Source organism: Calonectris borealis, chromosome 1 (assembly GCF_964195595.1).
Source record: "Calonectris borealis chromosome 1, bCalBor7.hap1.2, whole genome shotgun sequence".
In the NCBI taxonomy this organism is placed as follows: Eukaryota; Metazoa; Chordata; class Aves; order Procellariiformes; family Procellariidae; genus Calonectris; species Calonectris borealis.
The window spans coordinates 15,156,730-15,177,994 of NC_134312.1; the positions used below are offsets into that span (position 1 = coordinate 15,156,730).

The 21,265-nt window shown below is 41.7% G+C and overlaps 1 protein-coding gene across 5 annotated transcripts in view; it reads right to left on the minus strand.

Annotated features, from left to right (window-relative positions):
• Positions 1 to 954: 954 nt before the first annotated feature.
• The window catches only part of SRPK2 (SRSF protein kinase 2), a 150,923-nt gene continuing 130,612 nt past the window's right edge, over positions 955 to 21,265 (minus strand). For 2 of the 5 annotated variants that reach the window (XM_075145422.1, XM_075145428.1), the window contains 6 exons: positions 20,834 to 20,934; positions 20,626 to 20,733; positions 9,793 to 9,862; positions 8,991 to 9,083; positions 8,467 to 8,559; positions 955 to 2,605 (listed from right to left, as the gene is read on the minus strand). In XM_075145422.1, the coding sequence (XP_075001523.1) occupies positions 2,421 to 2,605; positions 8,467 to 8,559; positions 8,991 to 9,083; positions 9,793 to 9,862; positions 20,626 to 20,733; positions 20,834 to 20,934 (650 nt within the window). In that variant the 3' untranslated portion in view covers positions 955 to 2,420. The remainder of the gene's footprint in view (positions 2,606 to 8,466; positions 8,560 to 8,990; positions 9,084 to 9,792; positions 9,863 to 20,625; positions 20,734 to 20,833; positions 20,935 to 21,265) is intronic. The other 3 variants (XM_075145432.1, XM_075145442.1, XM_075145453.1) reach the window with 2 other exon arrangements.

Consider the following 21,265-nt stretch of genomic DNA (forward strand, 5'->3'; position numbering starts at 1 on the left):
CTGCTGCTCAGACAGCGGTTATGACATCATCTGCATCACCCTCTATAGCCCATGGTTCAAATCTGGTGGCCCTGACCCTCTTCCAAGTAGATCATTACGTCAAATGATCAAATGACATCTCAGATTTGAGATGTCAAATATAAGAACATTTCATACACACGGTAGGTGGCGAGGTCTTGGCGCAGCATAAGGAGCGGACAGGCGGGGTTGCAGAACAGGACTGGTACTACGCAAGGTTCCACAAGTTGTGTTGTGGGGGCAGAGGTGCGCTGGCGCTGAGAGGCTGCTTGGCTTGCGTTTGAACCGGCACTTCATTCACATGCTAGTATTTTCTCTGTACTCAGGAACAAACTTCTAATTAGTTGCAGCAGCTAGGCACTACCAGCAGCTAGTCCAGGTGTGAAGCCAAACGTAACTTTTACCTCTAGCTCTGGAGTCCATTGTGGCATCGTCCTTCTCACAGTGTCGTCCTTGCAGCTGTTAAAAGCGGTTCCATTGTGAAGCGCCTGGGGAGTGGAGGCTGACAGCACCCAGGCCTGAAACCCAGCTGCTGGCAGGGCCTCAGCAGGTGGACGAGTTCATCCTGACCCAAGCACGTGTCGCGCTCTGTGAAAGCTTTGCAGTTTCTTTTTGGATGAGTGGCTGTGCCGGCGTATGGGGGTCGGGGTAATCTTTGCTTGTTTATAATAGTTAAACACCTTGTATGAAATACTCTCTTTCGGTTTTGTCACCTTTCATCTAGCAGCCACTTACACACAGCCCCTCGCGCCACATCACCCTTCAGGATGCTCGGATTGACACCAGGTGACGTATTGTATGCATTAACACAGCAAGCTGCTTTTCACTTTGGCCACGCTAAAACACCCCCCACGCTCCCCCCCAGTGACAGGGACCTCTACCAAACAAACGGTTGGAGTCATGGCTAGCAAAGATTCCAATGACCAGCACACTGTCTGAAAAAACAAAACACTTTAATTAGACAACTGCAAGCACCTCAAACAACTGGTTATTGTTACAGCATGGGGCTATCTTCTCACAATCTAGTTATTGCAAAGGCGTGTGAATAAACTTCATATGGACAAAGTCAAGAAAAAGTGGCACCGTAGTTACATGAAGATCAGAAGTAAGCTTACATTCATCCCACTGACTCCTAAAAGAGGCCAAAACACACCTCCGTACTGTACATTCTAAAACCTGTATTGCCTATAAGCTTCAGCCTATGCAGCTTTTTTTTTCCTAGGAAACATGTAATTGTTGCGTGCAACTTATAATGGGTAATCATATGTCTAGTTATGGGAAAAAATAAAGCTAGTGCAATTTGTTTTAGAAACATGTAAAGCTATGAATGGAATGAGCATGATCTTGCTTCTTAGATTATTTTACCCACTGCACTGTAAATATTTGCAGCTATATCCTTCCTTAACTGATTCCAAGCACGCACTTTTATTATAAAAGATCAGCAATTCTACACAAAGAGTGGTTCTCATGCTCGACTTTTAATTTTTTTTTTCCTTAAGGTATAGTACAACTTACAGTGCTTATAAAAAGGCAACACCATATGGTACCATGTCTTCACTATCACATTGTAAGGGAAATTGCTATTTTTCTTTTCTTAAAAGCACTTAAAATAGGCAAAAGTTCTAAAAGGGAGTGCTAAATGATAATGCATACTTTATTAGAAAGAAGTCTAGCCTTCCTTTAAAGTGCCGTTTAGGGAATGAAATCCTGTAAACCAGAGCCACTTTGTTTAAAATCCAATGAACGGGAACTGCTACAGAATAGAAAGTTTACACAATTCCTTAAAGCAGTTTAAAGTCCACTACATGCAATTGGTTTGCTATAAAGCTCTCTAAAACTTAGTCACTTTACTTTGAAGTTGAGTCCCCAGTCCCATATTTAAATGGAAATAAACATTTACAGGGTGCATTTACATACACTATAATACAAGAATGACGTCCCTTTGCCAGAAGATAAAATTGTACAATTCCTCGCCGTAACTCAGTTCTGACTTGATAAATTTCTTACGCTCGTAAATTATATAATATGCATCAGCTAAAATATTTTTTTTTTTTTTCATAAATAGTTACAAAACTTGCCAAAACACATGGGGGGAAGTTTCCTTTGTTCAAAAATCTGACATCTGAATGCCACACAACACAAGAAACAATGCTTAAAGACACGTTAAGTGTTTTCTGAAGAAAGTGGGTGAGTAAACTACTAGCTGAAGACAAAAAGACTACCCTTCCCCAAGAACACAGTGCACAAAAAGCAAAATGTCAAACAGTACCTCAAGCAAAATAAAGGTCTGAGGATTGAAGCCAGCTCACGTGTGATCCTGCTAAAGAATTTGTGACAGTCACCATTTAGGTCCGATGCATTGGAAAGTGGTTGCTGGCTTTTTTTACAGCTGGGAGATTCTGCTAAGAATTCAGCCACGGATGCCTAAGGCATTCTCCAGCTGAAGCACGTTTTTCTGGGACCATTTCTAGCATGGGGATCAGGAAATCTGTAAACTGTGCAGCATCTTCATGAGGCCAACCATACTTCTCCACAAGCACATCAAAAAGACTCCAAGGTTTCAGCTTGGTAATGTGTCGGAGTTCTCCTGCAAAAAGAAATATTACTGGCATTAGAAAAATACCTTGTTATCCCTGTTAGCGACTAATCCCTGTTTCATTTTTCTCCCATTTTGCATTCACAGCATCTTGACCAGGCTGAGAATCATTATTTACGAAGGGCAGCACACTGCAAGCTTGCTTGAGGTCCTCAAAGGAGACGAGTCTGTCCGATGTCAAAACCAAGAAATCATTCCTCCAGCGAACTGTACGATACACCTGGACTCTGCTGTATGCATCATTTCTGATTCTTCCTGCTGTCTTCATTCTGTCTCCCGCACACAAAGGCACTCGTTCACACGCTTGCTCACACCACGGGCAAAGAACACCGCAGGCCTTTCCTTCTTAGATAGTCAACGAACCCAAATCTTACAAAAACCGCTCCAACCCTGAGACGGAGGTCTCAGCAACACAGGTCACTGCCTTATTACGTGGCATTTGCTGATAATGCAGCAGAGCAGCGATTCGTTCCAAACCCAGCCAAGCACAGAGGTTTGGCACCCAGAGATTCTTCTCCAACTCCCAGGCAAGCACACCCAAGAGCCTTGGTCTGAATCCTTCCTCAGAAGGAAGCACCTGCTGCTGCCTACGTCTCCTTCAACCCACCAACACAAGCGGTGGCAGCAGCTGCAGGATTTGAGTTCCATCGAAGAGGGGGCATACAGCCAACCTGGCAATGTGTTTCAGACCAAAACAAAGGAGGCGAGAACCCTTCTGCCATTCAAACCAGCACTATTATCCAGGTCTATCCACAGATCACCTGGCGTGATGGGGAAGAAAGACTCTTCTGGCTGCTCCCCACCCCTCCACTGCCATCTCCCTTCTTCCCAGGCATGTATCTGAGCCAGACAGTCTCCATGTGATGCTACAAAAAGCACTTCAGAGACCCCTGTGGTGATTCTGTGATGTCCCATGAACTGCTGAGGAGGGTGATGGGTTCTCAGCCAATACTGGAAGCTGAACACGGCTCACCCATAGCTTGACAAGCACCCTACAACATACGGTATGGGGGCACCCAGGCCATACAACTTTTAAGCAAAGTGGTTTGGGAACTTGACTGCTTGTCCCTGACTGTAATCTAATGCCCATAAAATGCCATCAGATGTCAGCTCGCAGGTCTGAGTTTCTGTACATCCCTGTGGCTACAGAAGTTCCAGGGCAGGAGAAGAAACCCGTGTCTTCAGACTGCCCCTGAGAGTCTGAGCACCTGAATGCAGAGCAGATTAAAACCACCACAGGCCCAGCAGGACATGCTTCTGCTAGCTCAGGCCATAGCAGAAGGTTCTAGGCAGGGTGCAATACTTGAAATAGCAGCTCTCCGGTTGCTATCATAAAGACCCCAAAAGAGCAAGTGTGCAAACAATCGATCACTGGCAAGAGAAGGAGAAGAGACCTGCTGGTAACAGAAAGTCAAGATGTGCTGCCCACAGCTGGCCCACTGTCCTCCTTCCATCTCAGAGGGTAGGAAGGGTGCTGAGATAGAGAGGAATGAAAGCAGAGGGCGTATCCTGCCGGTTTATGTCTGTACATTTACAGTACAAGTGTGTCGCATCAGTACCCGTGAGTCAAACAAAAAAAGGCTCTGCTTTGGGCCCGCACTGTCCCACGGTATGAATGTACAGAAAGGACAGCACGTCTCGGAGAACTGTATTCATTTCCAGGCTCACTCTCAGCCCTTTAAAATCTTTCTGCAACTATGAAATTTAAGTGCTGAAAATCTTACCCTTTTGAAGGTTTCCAAAAGTGTGTATTGGTGACTACCAACAAGAACAGGTACTAAACTTTCTAATATGAATGCATAAACTCAAGTATTGCCAAAAAGCGATAGAATATAGTGACTTGTTATCAACTACAAGCAAAAAATGGCTAAAAAAATAATCAGGCTGTGTCCATAGCTTCTCCAGATTACAGCATTCATTGCAAGGGCTGCCATAATCATTTACCAAACTAGACTAACTTTGGGGGAGTGTGTGTGTTTCCATGAAGCACTGTCTTCACCTTTGTATTCACATTATGTAGTTTCAGGCATCTTTCCTCCCTCAGGTAAGATTGCAAGATGAGGCTCCTGGGGTCACTGTGGGAGGCAAGTTCATACTGTTTGAATAGTCCTTATTTTGTAAAGTGGAGGCTGAACTTGAAATACGCAAGCCAAGACCAGCACACGCTGGGCAGCGCGACATTCTGTAGTGTTTTTCTGCTAAGGAACAAACTATTTTAGCACTACGGGATGAAGTTTTCCACAAGAAATTCCATGAAGATTGTAAAAGTTTTTAAAGAAGATGGGATACAATAAAAATTATCTGTGTGTGGGCCAAGAACTAAACTAGTGCCTCAGTTTTCAATAAAGATCATGATGCTGACCACGGAATCAAAATCGGGTACGTAAAAGGCAATTAACACAACTGAGGTGGAAGAAAAACTCAAAGAATTTATTTTACTGTGGTGGGTCCATCTCATTTCCATCCTAAAGCGCTGGAGAGCAGCACAGGAAATGGAGGTGTCTGGCAACACGTATTTTCATCTAGTTCATGAGGTTTGAACCATGTAGTTGGAGACAGCAAGACAGTACCTATATTTAAGGGAGAAATTAGAAGCACAGGCCCACCAGTCTGACACCATCAGTATTCAGGGCCTTGCAATGGATTTTCAAAGAAATGCTAAAAATGTAATAGCAAGTCAAAACTTCCTAACAGGAGCTTTTTATTTAGACTTTTGATAGTGAAGCACACAGGAAATATCCGGAGAGGACAACGGAGTTGTCAGAACTGTAAAACCCCTATGGCCAAAGCGAAGGCAGCAACAGACCTTCTGAAAAATGAAATGTTAAGTCAGAAGGAAATTACTAAAGAAATTTCTGAATGTGAGGGGGAAGATATAAAGCTTTCTCTGCTGACCGTAATACCAAAACCCAGAGCTAGTCTATAAAATTTGTCAAAGACAAATTTAAGATGTGTCACCAGGCAAGAGGAGGATGGATTATTGAACAGTAAGGAACGGATGGCATGAAGGACTGGGGAAGCAGCAGTGGGATATAATCTGCTACTATGTATTTTGAGGACATGCTCCTGAGAACTAGTGCAAGAACTGCTGGTGAGGCCCCACGGTGCAGTAGATGGACACAAGGGAGGTAGAGGAGAGCCCTCTCCTTCCCTTCCAGGATGTTAAATAAGCAGCTGTGCTTTTCCTTGTTACAACTTCCAATGGGCAAAGCCAGTACCTAGCCAGCACCTCACACAGGTTTAGCTCACAAGGAAACAGAGCTAGCAAATACCAGAAGAAAAATAAAAGGAACCACCGTCTAGAAAAAAACAAAAGGGTTTTAAGTTTTAGTGCCAAAACATGTTAATCATTTTTACAGACAAAATTGCTTCCACGGAGGCACTGGAGAAAAGGACTTATTGGAGTTACTACTCGGTTCAATCACGATGAGACCCTATAAAAAGTGTGTGAGCATTTGTGTTATAGTGACTAAGAAGTAACTTACAAATGCTTTTCCTTTTTTAAATGCACTCTCCGATTTGAAAATCACAAACTGCTTCAGGCAATTACTGAGAAGAAGGGACTCGATCTTGCAAACTCGTTAGCTGGTAACACCTTTCCTTTTGTGCCTGTGACATTCAGTGGAACAGTTCAAATGTTTAAAGCTTCTCTCTGAGGTTGAACTTCCTTATGGACAGCAGTAACACCCAAATCGTGATTTCTTGATTTTCACCCAAGGCTGATGTTTTCAAAATAAGAGCCTACAGTTAAGATTTCTAAGCCCACCTTTACATCACAGCGTGAAATTTTCGGAAGAGCCTCAGGCCTGTACTACATGGCCTCCGATCTCACAGCAGATGGTGTCTCTGAGGAATGTTACTGAAGTTCAGGCCCTAGAGGACAACAGTGACGCTTTGCAGCGGAAGATGCTCATGGAAGCACGTGAAACTCTCCGCTTCATGGGAATTTTACAAACTGCCCTCTTCTGTGCACCACAAACACTGTGGTTATTGTGTAACTGTTAGGTCATTTTAAGGTTCTACGACAACATTAGCAAATGCCAACCTGTCTGGTGTAAAGTGAAAATTAAGAACGTGAGATAGGCTTTAAGGGGGGCCAGGCTGGGGGGTCCTCCTACTGCAGCACCTGCCTCTGACCGTGGCCAAAGGAAGGGGTGGGGAGGGAGGGCCGGGGGGCCCTTCTGCAGGCCCTGCCCTCACTCCAGCAGCTGCAATCCCTGTCGGGGGGTGCTGGAGGGTACCTCCTGCCCAGCCCTTTTACTGCTTTGTACATTTACAGACCTGTCAGCCTCGAGTTTGTTCATCTCAGTTAACGTGAGATTGTTCTTGAGCCTGCCGATACAGCCTCTCTCTACAACCCCCATGGCAGCAGGCTCCTGAAGCTCGCTGCCTGCTGCGTAGGAAAGCCCTTGTTTTAAAGCCACCCCCTGCAAGTTTCACTGGGTGTCCCCCAGCTCTCACACGGTGGGTGCTGATGAGCAACAGCTCTGTTTTCAGCTTATCCACTGCCTTCCCATTTTGTAAACCTTTATTATTCCTCCAGCACCTCCTTTTCCCCTCCACACTAAAAAGCCCCAGGCATTTTAGACTTCCCCATACAGCAGTTGCTCTATCTGCTCGATCATCACTGTCACCCTTCTTCGCACTGTGTTTAACGCCATTACATCCTCCTTAAAGCAATGATGGCACGCAGAGGTCCCTGCCATACCAGAAATATCCACGCACAGAACAGGTGGACTCTCATGCAAGGGGAGGAAGAATCACTGGATTGTCTCCTGCCTCGTGACCCCGACCTCTTACAGCACAGCGCCGCCGCCTCGGCCCCCCCGGCACCCCACGTGCCCCATGCAGCTGGTCAGCTGGCCGGCGCTGGCCCTGCCGGCAAGCTGTGTGCTCAGGCACGTGGAGTCACGGGCAAGAGGGAAGCCGCAGCACTGTTCAGCAGGAAAGCGCGCTCGCCAGCTGCGGTCAACCGCCCCAGATGTTCTCCCACCACATAATGGGATGCTCCTGACATACCCTGTCCCTCAATACAACCTAGTGCCGTCTCATACACAGAGGGAACGGGACAAAAGACACTTGAAGCATCACCACATTCCCTCATGTGTCACAAACCTGTCTTAAAGAGCAGCCTGAGCAAAGACAAAGTACAAAAAGATAAAAGAACCGTAAGGCCCAGTGCGTTTGCTCAGATTAATTACTTTCTTGTAGCAATTGACAAGGGTTTTAACTTCAGAGAGGTTGCACTTCTGTACAATGCCAAACACAGCTAAGCCATCGCCTACGGCTGTGGCACTCAGGCATTACGGTAAATCGGAGCCTTTGAAGTGAGACACCATGGTGCACAGCAGAGCAGCTTTCTCCATCGCCCTGTCACAGAGCCACCTTTTCTGCATGCTCCCTTTTCAGGGAGGTTACGAGAGTGTGAGGACTGACTGCAGGCAGCTGGGTATCACCCACGTGTTCCTTCCCACCTCGGTTATTCCTTATCAGGAGCATCTGCTGGACCACTATATATGATAAAAAGTAGTTGACAAGATGATTTTCCATCATGTTACAAGCTACGCATCACTTGATTCCTTACATTTACATGAACACTGGACAACAGATTCACACAGACATTTGTTAACATCCACACTTTGTTGAGTACATCCCAAAATGAATTTTAAATGAAATATTGAAATGAATACTGCCAATTGCGGCTTTCCTCAGAAAGTCAAGTTTACACCAAAATTCTTCTTTAGTAAGAGCTCTCCATTTAAACGGATATATTTCTTCAGTACCCATAAATGAACATATTCTCCTTTTGGATAGTATTATGCTTTAAATTAGTGTTGCATAAATACCGTTACCTTTTTTGGTGAAAAACTCCTTGGAATATTTCCCCAACATAGCGTATTTTCGAGGGATTTTTCCCAGCAGTTCAATGATCAATGCTATGTGGTCTGCATTGGAGAACATTGCCAGCAAAACAGAAACATACAACAGTTTAATCAGTACATTGCATGCACACACTAACACTGGCCCGGTACAGACAGAAATAGATTGATCCTGGTAAAAAAGACACGTGCACACTGCTCAGTGGCTAATTTGGAAAGATGCTTTCAGCAAAACTTCCTTCTCAAAACAACATTTGCGTATGAGCTGCTACAAACAAGTTTTGCTATGTAATTTAAAATGTACCAATAGTTATTTTTCAGAACGTTTAGCTTAAAAAAAACTATTTTGTCACAGATTCCTGTGTATTTTGTTTTTCAAAAAGAAATTTTTCTTGTGTGATTTCAGGAAATGCTCCTCAGTGGGACATGCTACAACCAGCAACAGCAATTCCACTTCTGTCTGCATCACGGCACCTTTCAAAAAGAAGAGGTACTACCTCTGCGATTGAAGAATTCCCGAGAATATTTTCCAGATAGAGCAAAGTGCCTTGGGATATTGCCTAGCAGCTCTATGATGTGTGCTATGTGGTCTATGAGGGAGAGAAAAAAAGGATACGGGAGTGGAAGGGGCAGGGAAAGGATGGGATAAAAAAGAAGAGGAAAGAAACTGGAATTAGTAAAAAATCAGAAATAGTTTCAAATCAACAATGTTTGCAGCAAATCCATGCAGAGGTTTCCAGGATCAGCAGAGCTCTGGCATCATTAGTAGCATTTAGGAACAATGAATGATGCCCACATTACCACTGCAAAGAGCATTTACAAGCAAACAAGCATGAAAATGGACAGGTATACAGATGGAAGCAGGAGTTAATTCTGATTTTAAAAAAAATTAGTAATTGCCTAATTCAAATTAAAATACAAATGTAAACATTATTCCAGTGTCACTCTTATAAAGAGAAAATACGATAAAGTTCAAATTTGTCATTTCTTTTCTAAACTAAAATGTTGTTATTCTCAATCAGGTTTCCACACATATGCAATCTTACAAGAAGGGCAGTTTAATTCCTTCAGGCAGTTGTTAAGTAGATGAGTATCTGCAGAAGGGAGTTTTTGCCCACCCATTGCTAGTGATGGAACTTAAAACTAAAAAGAAAAAAATCGTATTTATATTCTGAAAACAATGTGTATGAACAGTTCACTCCAATACAAAACTTAACCCCACTGTAAGCTCACTGGAAATTTAAGAAGAGAAGTGTGAAAATATATAGAAACTCACAGAGTATCTCAAAAGAGACATACCTTCATCCCTGGAATAGTCTTCACCAGAGTGTGGTTCAAACAAATAATCTCCAGTCGCTAGCTCAAAAGCCTATAACATAACAGACATATTCATGGGTATTTCAGAAATAATGTTTTTAATCTTAAGATGTCAGCAAAACATCACAACTATCTCAGAACCAAGCAGGAATTAACATCCAAAGCTCAAGGCCTACAACTGGATCTGAGACTGAGGAGAGGCCACTTACCTGGGGACCATCATTCCTGCAGTGCAACGACAGCATGAACCCAGGCTCTGGAGAGAGCCCCACGTTGAGCCCCGAGCACACCGCACCAGTACGAGAGGCTGGAGGTTTGGCAAGGGGCAGCACGCCCGAACCCCAGGCGTTTCTGCCTGCTCAACCACGATGAAACAAAGGAGATGGACAAGGAGTGTGGAACTGCTCCCAGCCAGCAACCCCTGGGGTGCTCCACCGGCTAACCAGGGAGTATTTCGGTCGTGTTGCAAAGGTTTGCAAAGGTCAGCACCGGTCCCCAGTGGCGGGAGGCAGCAAACAGCATCTGGCTGCGGAGGAAGCGATTCTGAAGAGATCGGCTGCATGGGGGTGTGAAGGGGGCATCAGTGTAAGCTGACGTTAAACATGTTTTAACATACTAATGTGTTGTCTGTAATCATGTTAAATACGTGTACGTTAATGAAGCGAAGAGCGAGGTATTTCTAAATATATAATAAAGAGCTACACTTGTATCTAACGGCTAGTTATCTGTCAGGGATTGCATGTCGGGGACTGAAATAATAAAGTCTGAATCAGAAATAAAATCCATTTAGAACTATAATTAATCACTTGAAATTAGCAAACAGGGTAAGCTTCCTTGATGACTCTAAATCTAGGACAGTTTTTAAAAAGGTATTTTTCTTGAATCAGAAGTCATCAAAGTAAATACTGCAATCATGGGGTAAAATATCGAGACTGACATTGATGAAGGAATCCAGAGCAGACACCGTGATGGCCGATCCCTTCAGGCCATTGCAATGCTCCGATGGGATGCTAACCCTATGTTAGGTCAGGACAAAACCGAGTTTCTCTTCATGGGTGTAATGCATATTAAAAGCCGCAAAAGCGCTGAAATAACTATAGAGCCCACACTTGTGTACAAACATGGATTCATCTAGCCTAATTTGTTAAAGTATTCTGTTTCCGCTCTGGATCACCAAATACCCAAGCAGCCACAGGAATCTAATTCTTTCCAGGTGGTTTAAACATCAAACTATTTTCCATCTCCAAGACCATGGAAAGCATCTGATCCAGAGAATCATGCCAAAAATCAGGTAGAACTCCCTGGCACAGCTCTAGGAGGGGATTTCACTTCATCAGAACATTTACTAGAAAATATTTGTCTCCTGAAAATACACGCTTTTCTGTTCCAATTCATAATCTGGAGTTGTTAAATCACCTATAAATTTAGCCTATTTATGGGCACTTGGCTTTTTCAAGCTGTGAACTGCAGTGTCATCCAAGTGGGCTATAGCCAAAATAATTCATTGCAATCACACACAGCAGCCAAGAAAGCAAGAATGCCCCTTGTTGACATTTCTGTTGATCCTACGAACAGGCCTTTAATTTCTAAAGTCACTATCACCAATAGTGATATTCTTCTTATCTATCTACTTATTCTACTCTTAGCTCAAGATCGAGAGTTTTCATTTTACAGCTTAAAAAAAACACTGAAGGACTTCATAAATTACCAGGTATTTAAACTGAAGAAATTTTTAGAGTAGCCAGAAGAGATCACTGGTAGGGATCTCTAAACACAACATGGAGAATATTGTTATTCTTTTGAAATGAGACTGAGAAGCCCCAAGTGTCCCCTCTGTATCTCATGGGAATATGTTCACTGGAAGAGCCAGACCAGCTTTCCTAGGAGAACACATGCTGATGGGGCTGATTTCTGAGGACATTAAGAAATTCATTGCTATTTAACACATATTCCCAGAGAGCAGCGGAAATGTAGTTGAATTTAGCCACAAAGGTAGACTCTAAAAGAATACAGCTTCTGTCCCAAAAAATGAAGTATTAATAGCTCAATATGTCTGCGTGGGACTAAAAAGATTAAATTGGAAAAACTGTAAAAACTGTTCATAGAGAAGCACAAGAAGTAAGCACACCACTGCGATACACTGAATTTTAGATCTGTTTGTATATAGGAAGAGCTGCAAGCTCTCATAGATTTGGGATATTTATACCATCCTTTTGCCAAAGAGAAACTAAAGCTTTTCAAAATGATGCTGCTGTTCCTTTTTGCCTTTTTGTGTAGCTTTGACTCCATGCCCAGCATGGGCTGAAGCCGCAGTGTCTCAGACATTTGATTTCCTGACTCTCCTTAAAGGACTCTGCATCGAGAACGAAGAAACTTCTGTCTCAGATGCACAGAGGGGCAGCCCAGAGACAGCCTTGCCTTTTGGGTACTGCAATAAATATCTGTAATAATACTTCTTAGCATTCATGCAGGACAACGTCTCACAGGTTTATCTGTAGCAACCTGGTAATAGGTTCCTAGATACCTGTAGGATGGACTGGCTACGTAGCACAAGATAAATAAAATTAATTGGGCCTCACTTAAAGAAGAATAAATCCTTGACCAAGGTTTTTACCATTAAGTAAAAGAATCAGCATTAAAAACGCATTAATAAGCAGGTAAATAGCCATAAAAAGGACGATGACACCTCTGGATTCTATCATGCTCTTTAAGCTCATGTCCAAAGGTGTGGACCAGAAAGCACGTGCAGTCCCGTTACTGAGTCAGTGCCACCAAAAGAAGAGCTCTCTGCTGCTGGTACCCAGAACTACAGTTTTGGCGATGCACTGCTGCTTTGGACCTCCTGAGCACTTTTCAGTGCTTATCGACGCTTTGTACCCAACCGTTAAGTACATAAAACCACCCAGTCTCCAATTCATAAGTTGCTGACACTCTGTGATAAAATCAGGAGGTGGAGACCCTGATGGACAGCAAGTTGAACACAGGTCAGCAGTGCACTCTCATGGTAATGCAGGATTGGGCTGTACAGAACAAGCGTGTTACCAGCCCTTGGTGGGAAGTGACTTCCCCTCTCCTCAGCACTCATGTCTGCATCTGCAGAGCTGTGACCAGTTCGGGGCCACCAGTATGAGAGAGATCCTGCCAAACTGGAGAAAGACCAGGGAGGACCTCTGGGGCTGAGCAGAGGATGCAGGAGGAGAGGCTGGTGGGGCTGTGTTTGTTCAGATTGGAGAAGGGAAGGAGAGGGAGGGATTTAATTGCTACGCTCCACTGCCTGAAAAGCAGTAACAGAGAACACCAGGATACACTCTCCTGAATGAAAGGACAACTAAGAACATACATGAGCAGCAAGATGGGAAATTCCAACCGGATGAGGAAAAAAATTCTTCAGTGAGATTGGCTGAGCACGGGACAGGCTGCTCAGAAAGGCTGTGGAAATGCCATCCTGACGGATACATACACATCAACTGGATGAGGCTCTGAGTAACCTCATCTAACCTTGACGTTAACCCTGGTTCAAGCAGGAGGTAGACTACTAGAGATCCCTTTCAACCTAAATTTGGCTATTACTTCTATGATGCTACAAATACAGATTAATCATATTTACTTACCTACTTTCCCTTTGAAAGTATTAATTTATAAAAACTAGTTTCTTGACAGAAACTCCGATTTTGAATGACCATGATCTTTTTTACTCAATGTTGACATTTACCTCAACAGAAATCAGCATTTCAATTATTATACGGAGATAACAAATAAGATACAGCACACTCAACATATGGCACAAAAGCCCAAGGCAATCATCCATCCTTACCGACTGTACTGGCAATCGCTACTTCTCACTTTCCTAAGGTTATCGCAGAAAAACAGTCTAGATTGTTTTTCTTCACTTGCAGATGGAGAACCTTTCATATAAATGGTCACACTGCTACTTTTGTAGGCTCTGGAGAGGCTATGATTCCTTTCCTGCGATGCGATTGTATATGAACAATACTAAACACAATACTAAACTGTTGGCATCACTATCATGTATTATGGATCCACGTCTAATTACACAATTGGAAATAGCTACATTTTCACTGTGTGACAGCTGTGTACTCAATCTGGTGATTGAAAATGGATGCATGCCTAGGGAAAGCTGTCTGGGAGAGGACTGGAAGAACAATTCACTTGGACTGCATAAGCCTCCCTGAATTCCTCTTATGAAGCCCAGCTGAAAAAGGACAACAAGCTATAGGCCACAATTATTGTTCTGAGAGATGAGATCGGGCTCCTGGCCAGAGTTTCTTTGCCCCAGCTGAAATAAAGAGCTGTGAATGAGAAGACTGTAACTGCTTTAAAAATAGGCTTAGTTTTAAGAACGCTGTTCCACAGGTAAGTGGGAGCATGGAAAGAAGAGCAAAAAGATTTTTGATACACGCACACCAGCTGACAGTTGGTTCTCCCGTGGACACCTCCCTCCGAAGAGCCAGGAAATGGAAAGAATATAAAGGGCATTTTGCATGGCTAGTGCTTGGTAAGAAAGGCCAGATATACAAAACACAAACATGCATGGGATGCTTGAAAAGGAAACAGGTTTCTATTATTTGCTGTACTCTGATCTCGGAATCATGCACATGCTGAGTGGTTGCTTTGGAAAGTCAGTTTCTTTGGAAAATAATTTTCTTCTGAATGTTTCAGGTTGTCCACCCACCACCTTCAAAAAGGGTGTACAGTGATTAATAACAGCATTTTGTACTGTATCTGCCTACTGAAAAATTTGTGCATAGTGACTTGAAGACTTTCTCTTCTCTCAACCAGATTTCTGATTTTCCATTTTTCCTCAAAATACTGCTTCTGTACAGGCTGAGGGTTCTCATCACACCTTCAGTATGTGCCACTCGCACATACTAGCATGATGATACTCGTGATCCCATGGAAACATGATCATTTTTTCCCCGCTTGCAACACAGGAAGAGTAGTTAAGGACAGTTATCTCTCCACTGCACATTAGAGGACACTATGCAAAGAAGTAAACTGGGGGCTAAACTACAAACACTTACATGTAGGTTTAATTTTAACATCGTAAGTTACTATATTCTGCTCATTCTTCATTCTGCCACTGAGTTCTCTCACATGAATAGAAATGCTCATAATAAAAACCAAACAAAAACCACCCCTGTAAGCTTGGTCGCCTTTTAATAGCATCTCCCTCATTTTGAAAGCTGTTTGCCTGCCCCCTTTCCCTCTCACCCTGGTAGTATCTTCTTTCATCATTTGTATTCTCTTTGGGTAGACAAAACACAAAGTACAATTTTCTCCTTCTCTGACTTCCTGCCGATCTACAGCTAGCTATGATCTATTTGCCAGTTCTTATTATAAAAAGAAGATATCTCTGGAATCACAACTCACCACAAAAGTCACCTCAGGTAAGTGTTAAAAACACTTAGCCTTGTTAATGTCCTAGCTTGTGACATAGTCATCCCCTCCCCGCAGCTCAAACAAGACTGTACATAATGAACAACAGAAGTCAGATGATGAGACTCATCGTTTCAGGTGCTTTTCCTGTCTCCAATCCAAAGAGCATAAACAAGGAAAAGCAGTGGAATCATGGTGCTTGCAGTCATTTCCAGGAGCAATACAAAGGGATGCCCTCTGCCAGTACTAACTCCCTTATCTTGCCAGGATTTCTTGGCAGCAGCAGCGGAGTACTGCGTTCCATGTTTTTTGAGATTTAGGAAATGCTGAATCATGCAGAGCCTTTCTGCTCCACAGAAAGCAACCCTCTCAATAGTGCAAATGTAGAAATTCAGCCTGATAAAATTAAATTATCAAGGGTGGTTTCAATCCTGTCAAATGCTGTCTTTAAATCTCTTCCTTTTTTGGGGTGAAAATGAGAGATGCACCTCCCTGTTGGCATCATTACAATAGGGTTTAGTACAGCAAAGGAACATAGAATTTTCTAGAGTTTAATAAATGTGGAGAGAGATTCCCAGTGTCTAGCTTTCCATGAGAGCAGCTGAGTAACCCACTTAAACAGGCCACACTGTTAAAAGAAAAAGAAAGGGCACAGTGCAATTTCCTTAGCAAAACTTGTAAATGTCCAGCAAACAATCACTCAGGCCTAGGTCACCAAAGTCTGGGAAAAAGATTTAAGTTACACTTTGTTGCATTCTTTGCTGAGCACAGAACAAGCAAACAACTCTGTCAGTCTGGAAAAGCACACTGGTATCTAACTTCTTTCATTAGCTTCACAGCACATTGTGCACTGATTATAAGTCTCTGAAGATATGCATCATCGTCTTTTTTCCTCTGTCCTTCTTTTTTTCTTCCCTTTTTCTTAAAAACTCTGAGACTCAGATCACCTGGGTGGAGAATTGGTACTGGCCTGAGGATACTCCCTCTCATCCTTTAAATCTGATTCAAAGAGGTTTGGCGCGCAACAACTGGGCCATGCCAAATCATCTAAAATTAGAAGATTCAGCTCACAGGCTGCTGGCTTACAATGCTACTTATTCACTGACATAACACCAAAAGAAACAGAACTGTAAGGTTATTAGCACTGAGTTATTTCTCCCTGTTTTGCACTGTTTCTCTTATATTATATGCTATTTGGGTAGAGTCCTTACATGGCTCTGTTTATGTACACTTCCAGCACAAGTAATCCTGGTCAGAATCTCTGGTTACTCCCATACTAAAGACAATACAAATAAAACAGGACTATTCTTTCCTGGAAGCTGCATCAAAACCATGGAGTTGATGGCTAGATAAAGCCAACCCATATTAGCAGAGCCCAGGTGAGGAGAGCACTCGATGTAGACACAACATACCAAGTCCTAAAAGCCACATTCGTAAGGGGGGTATTCTGAAAGTTGCCGTGCACACATGAACACAGATGCTTCACACGCTCAGGGCACTGTTATCAGAGGCTTTTTTTTAAAAATATCATCTCCATCCTCATTACTAAAGACTAAGTAAAATTGATGAGTGAATAGTATGATGAAAAGAGACCGTCTGCTGCTGCTGTGATACAACACAACCTCTGTGCTTGACTTAACACTTTATGCCATAAATACAAGCCAATACCAATACCTATAACCCATAGCTCTGCTACTCTCATACTCAATGCTATTCCCAGTGAGCAAGATTACTTCATTAGCAAGCAAAAGGCAGTGAAAAACCTTAAGCTCAAATGGAGATCCATAAAGCACAAGACCAAGTTAAGACCTCGGGTAAATCCTGGTCCCATGCATTCCAAGTAGTCCTTCATAAAATCTACTAGGCAGGATACATGAAAAGAGTGAGGTGTTTTATGTACGCATCTGGAGGTCAACCTCTGACATGGAAATTCTATGGACCCTAAACTAATTCAAAGAACGGCCTGTTTTTATTGTAGTTTTTTTTAAATGGAGACGTTATCTAGAAAATTTGACACAGTAGTGGATATGTAACAGATGGAGAACCTTTTCTATTTTGCAAGCTAAGCAGTCTTCACGTGTGCTGTTTACTACTAAGCAGTGTTCTGAACTGCTTGTGAGCAAGCCCATTCAGGAAAGTTTGGCAGCCACGTTGTGAAACTTAAAAAACGCCCATTGAGATGGAGAACTTGACCATGACTTTGAAGCAGCAGGTCTTTGTCAGCAAGAGCTACACAGATGGAGGAGTGAAGAGAACACCTGGATCAGTCTCTGAGAGAATACTGGTCAGAAATCTCCGATTCGAAGGTCATGGGTACACACAAATCTACAAGATGTATTTGCACAAAATTCCATCCAAATGAGGTCAAAATATTTTGAACTCTCTTTCAGTGCCGGTTCAGAAAACTAGCTCTGTGATTCAGTTGCGAGCAAGTGTTTTAAAAGCTTAACGTCTCACCTTTGCTCTGGTGTTACCTTACTATACTTTGCATTCACATTAATTCACATCATTCATATCAGGCACAACTTTTGCAATATGTGCATTATCATTCAGTAGATAAATTGAGACAAGCAAGCTCATCCAAAGGCGAAATCATGATCAGTATATAGGACAGGATCTGTAATTATGTAACGCGGCTCCCACTGCAAAGCCACATGGCACCTTTCCTACCTGTTCACAAATATAGTATTTCTGACAGATGGATATGATCAGAGCAATTACTTTCCTAATCTGAACACAACCTCAAACTTAGGTCACTTAATAACATATAGCTACCCCTTAACTGACAACCTTTTCATTTTATTTTATTTTAAAAAAGCAGGAAAGGAAAAATACCATATGCAATCAATACAGAGTCAGCTGGTAGGATACCACTTCATGTGTGCTTGGTACTGTCACATTGATAGGACATGGAAGGATGGAAACCCACCAAGAAAAAAGTCATGGCAATACTGCTGGACCACTCATTTCGCATAGTACTGCTTCCAAAAATGTCCTTAATGACTTTGGACTTGTACAAGACAAGCAACATGACAAAGAAGTCTCCTTGCTCTCCTTTGAGAGACTTAGACAACATGGCTAACAGGGTATCTGAGCTGTATTTTGGCTGAAAATAAACAGCACCTCCAGCTCCTGCTCCAGCAGACAATCCTTTTAAAGACACACGTAGCAGTAAACATTATGGAATAATGAGAATTAAATATGAAACAAGAGCAAGGTAACCAAGAAGGGCATTTTCTGAACCACATCTAGGTACAACAAGGAATCCGAACTTGAGAAAGCAAGTGGGACTACAATGGCATTAGTACACTTCATTACTTCACAGTTCTTGGCTCCTTTAGGGATTGGGGAGAATCAAATCATAATTTCCAAAGACGGCCTAAATATGTTAATTTTAGGAGTTTGCAGTTCCACATCAGGAATGTTTCCCTGGCCATTAATTACTCTATTACAAGTCCCCTGCAGAAAGAGCTGTTAAGGTCTTCAAGTCAATCCCTATCTCAGAGCTGTTTTCCATCCGATACAGGACCAGCACTCACAGTGCTCTGACCCATTTTCTCAGCCATACAGGAATGAAAGCAGATCCTGAGGGGTTTTGAAACGATGAATTTTTGGGGTGAGCTTAAGAGACTGATCTCAATTTTTTACATGACTATACAACGACGACAACTGAATTCAACAATTGTATGTCAGTCCTGTAAGACTATAAAATCTCTACAGCATTTTTTAAGGGCAAAAAACCAAAGTCTGTGGCAGAAGACAGAATTCCAGTGTTTCTGCCTCAAATGCTTTACTATCTTTAAAGCTTACATAACAAAAAAGCAGAAGTATAATTTTCTCATTAAAATACTGAAATTTCATAGATAATTGTGAATCTGAATTAAGATACCCCTAGTGGCAGAGATTTTTTAGGCTTTTTTTTTTTCTTGAGTTTGAGAAAGGACTTGCATGAAGAAAGCAGTAATGCTTATATAACACGGAAAAGAATTAAAGTGTAAGGGGGGCTGGAAGACCTCAAGTACTGTAAGAATATTATATCCCTAGGTGTGATAATGCTATTAAGTACCCCACTTTCTTTAAACACAATCCTAGATAGACTTCAGCCTTTTTTATGTGACTTTAGCTACAAGACTGTATATAAAATTAACAGGCGGTAGGTACAACCTTAAAGGAAGACAAATATAGGGTATTCAATACCATAAAAACATATCAAGGTCAACTGAAGTTTACAAAATGTCAGGTAAAAGGAATGAAAAGTCTCTACAGTAATTTTGCGGTTAGTTAAGAGAAGAGTAAGTCAAAGTATTAAGGATCAAAACTGTGGAATATTTTCTATGCTTTGTTTTCAATGTAATGGAAAAATTCTATATTTTGCCCCAAATGGAAGAGTAAATTTGGAAACGGATGTTCTTTTCCGTGTACTAAAGCAAAAGCTAGTATTGAACTCCAGAGAAAACATACTTGCAATTTTACTTATGGGTAGTTACTTTCAACACATGGCTTGCTGAGCTTATAATATCTGTAGGATTTTATGTTCCTTTCAATCCTCCTCCTCTCTCTCTGCGCTCTGCAATTCTTCTCATCACCCACGCCTGCAAACTGTGTCTAGTATTTGAGTCTTCTCCTCCTCCTCACACACTTACTCTTTTCAGACATGTATTTGTAAAATATAAAGATTTGAGTAAGTTTTCACTTTTAAAATAGACAAAGATATTTCTAAATGTATTTCCAAAACTACCCGTAATGAGAAGATGCATGTAGCTTATTTGTCCTCAAAGAGATACTACAAACAGACCAAGGAACTTGAATGATTAAGTTTTTACTTTTTCTATTCTTTAAAGATTTCTAAGAACATCTAATTTCCGTTTTACTGTGTTAAACTAAAACTAATTCTACAGAATGTTACCACATATTTTACTAACAAACTAAATTCCTTCTCTTCAAACTTTAGAATCTAAAGCTGTGATTTGCAAGCCTAATCCGATGAATGTTTTCACTGCACTTGGCAAGAATTTTACACTGTTTTGCTACTTTATGCAGGAAAAAGGAATGGAAACACAGCAAACAGTTGCATAAATTCTAAGATAGGAAGGAAACATGCAGTTGTACTATTTCGATTACACTTTGACATTTAAAATATACATGTATTTCCCTCCAAACCTGCATATTTTTGACTGCAAGTTTAAAATGCATCAAATGAAAATTAGAAATGTTCTCCAAAATACTTCCTTTTGACTAAGAATGCTTGAGAAATTGAAATAAAGGGGAAAAGTCATCAGTAGCTATCTGATACAACGTAATTTATGATAATGTATTTGTGTCAAAACGTCAGAATCATCCTCATCAGGTTTCCTCACTAAATAAACAACTGTTTTTAGGAGGTTTATTCTTGTAAAATACACATTGTATTGTTCTTACCATACATGCTGTACTCCAGATATCAGCAGGTGTACTGTAACCTGCTCCTATTAAAACCTCTATGGATCTATATTGTCTTGTCTGGATGTCTTCTGTGAAGTGTTTATGCTAAAATAGAAAGAACCACATTAATGGAAAAAATGAACAATAAAAAGGCCTGTTCTAAATAGTGAAGGCTAAATTGCTAAAATGATGTAGTTATACTTACCACCCAGCAGGCATTCCCCAGGTCAGCAATTTTAACTCTAATTTTATCTGCATTTCTTGGGTCCAGTGGATTCACCAGTAAGTCAGCAGCACGAGTTTTTGCTAACACAAGCAAAATGCGGAATAGTTAGTATTTTGAACATACTCATTATCTCTAAGCGGTTTTGCCTTGAGAATTCATCCGGTTTTGTGATACAAGACATCAAAATCATTTGCTGAATGTTATGAGAAATTAAAGCAACATAAATAGGATTTCTTGCCTTACATTTCAAGTGCAAATTTTTTTGCATTCTATAACTGTGAAATGACTATTATTAGAATATCCAGAGGAGCTTCTAAGCAAAACAGTGCATATGTTTCCAAGAATAGATTCAGACAGAAAATGTTAAAATTCAAACTCAAAGAACTCCACATGAAAGATACGTTCTTGGAA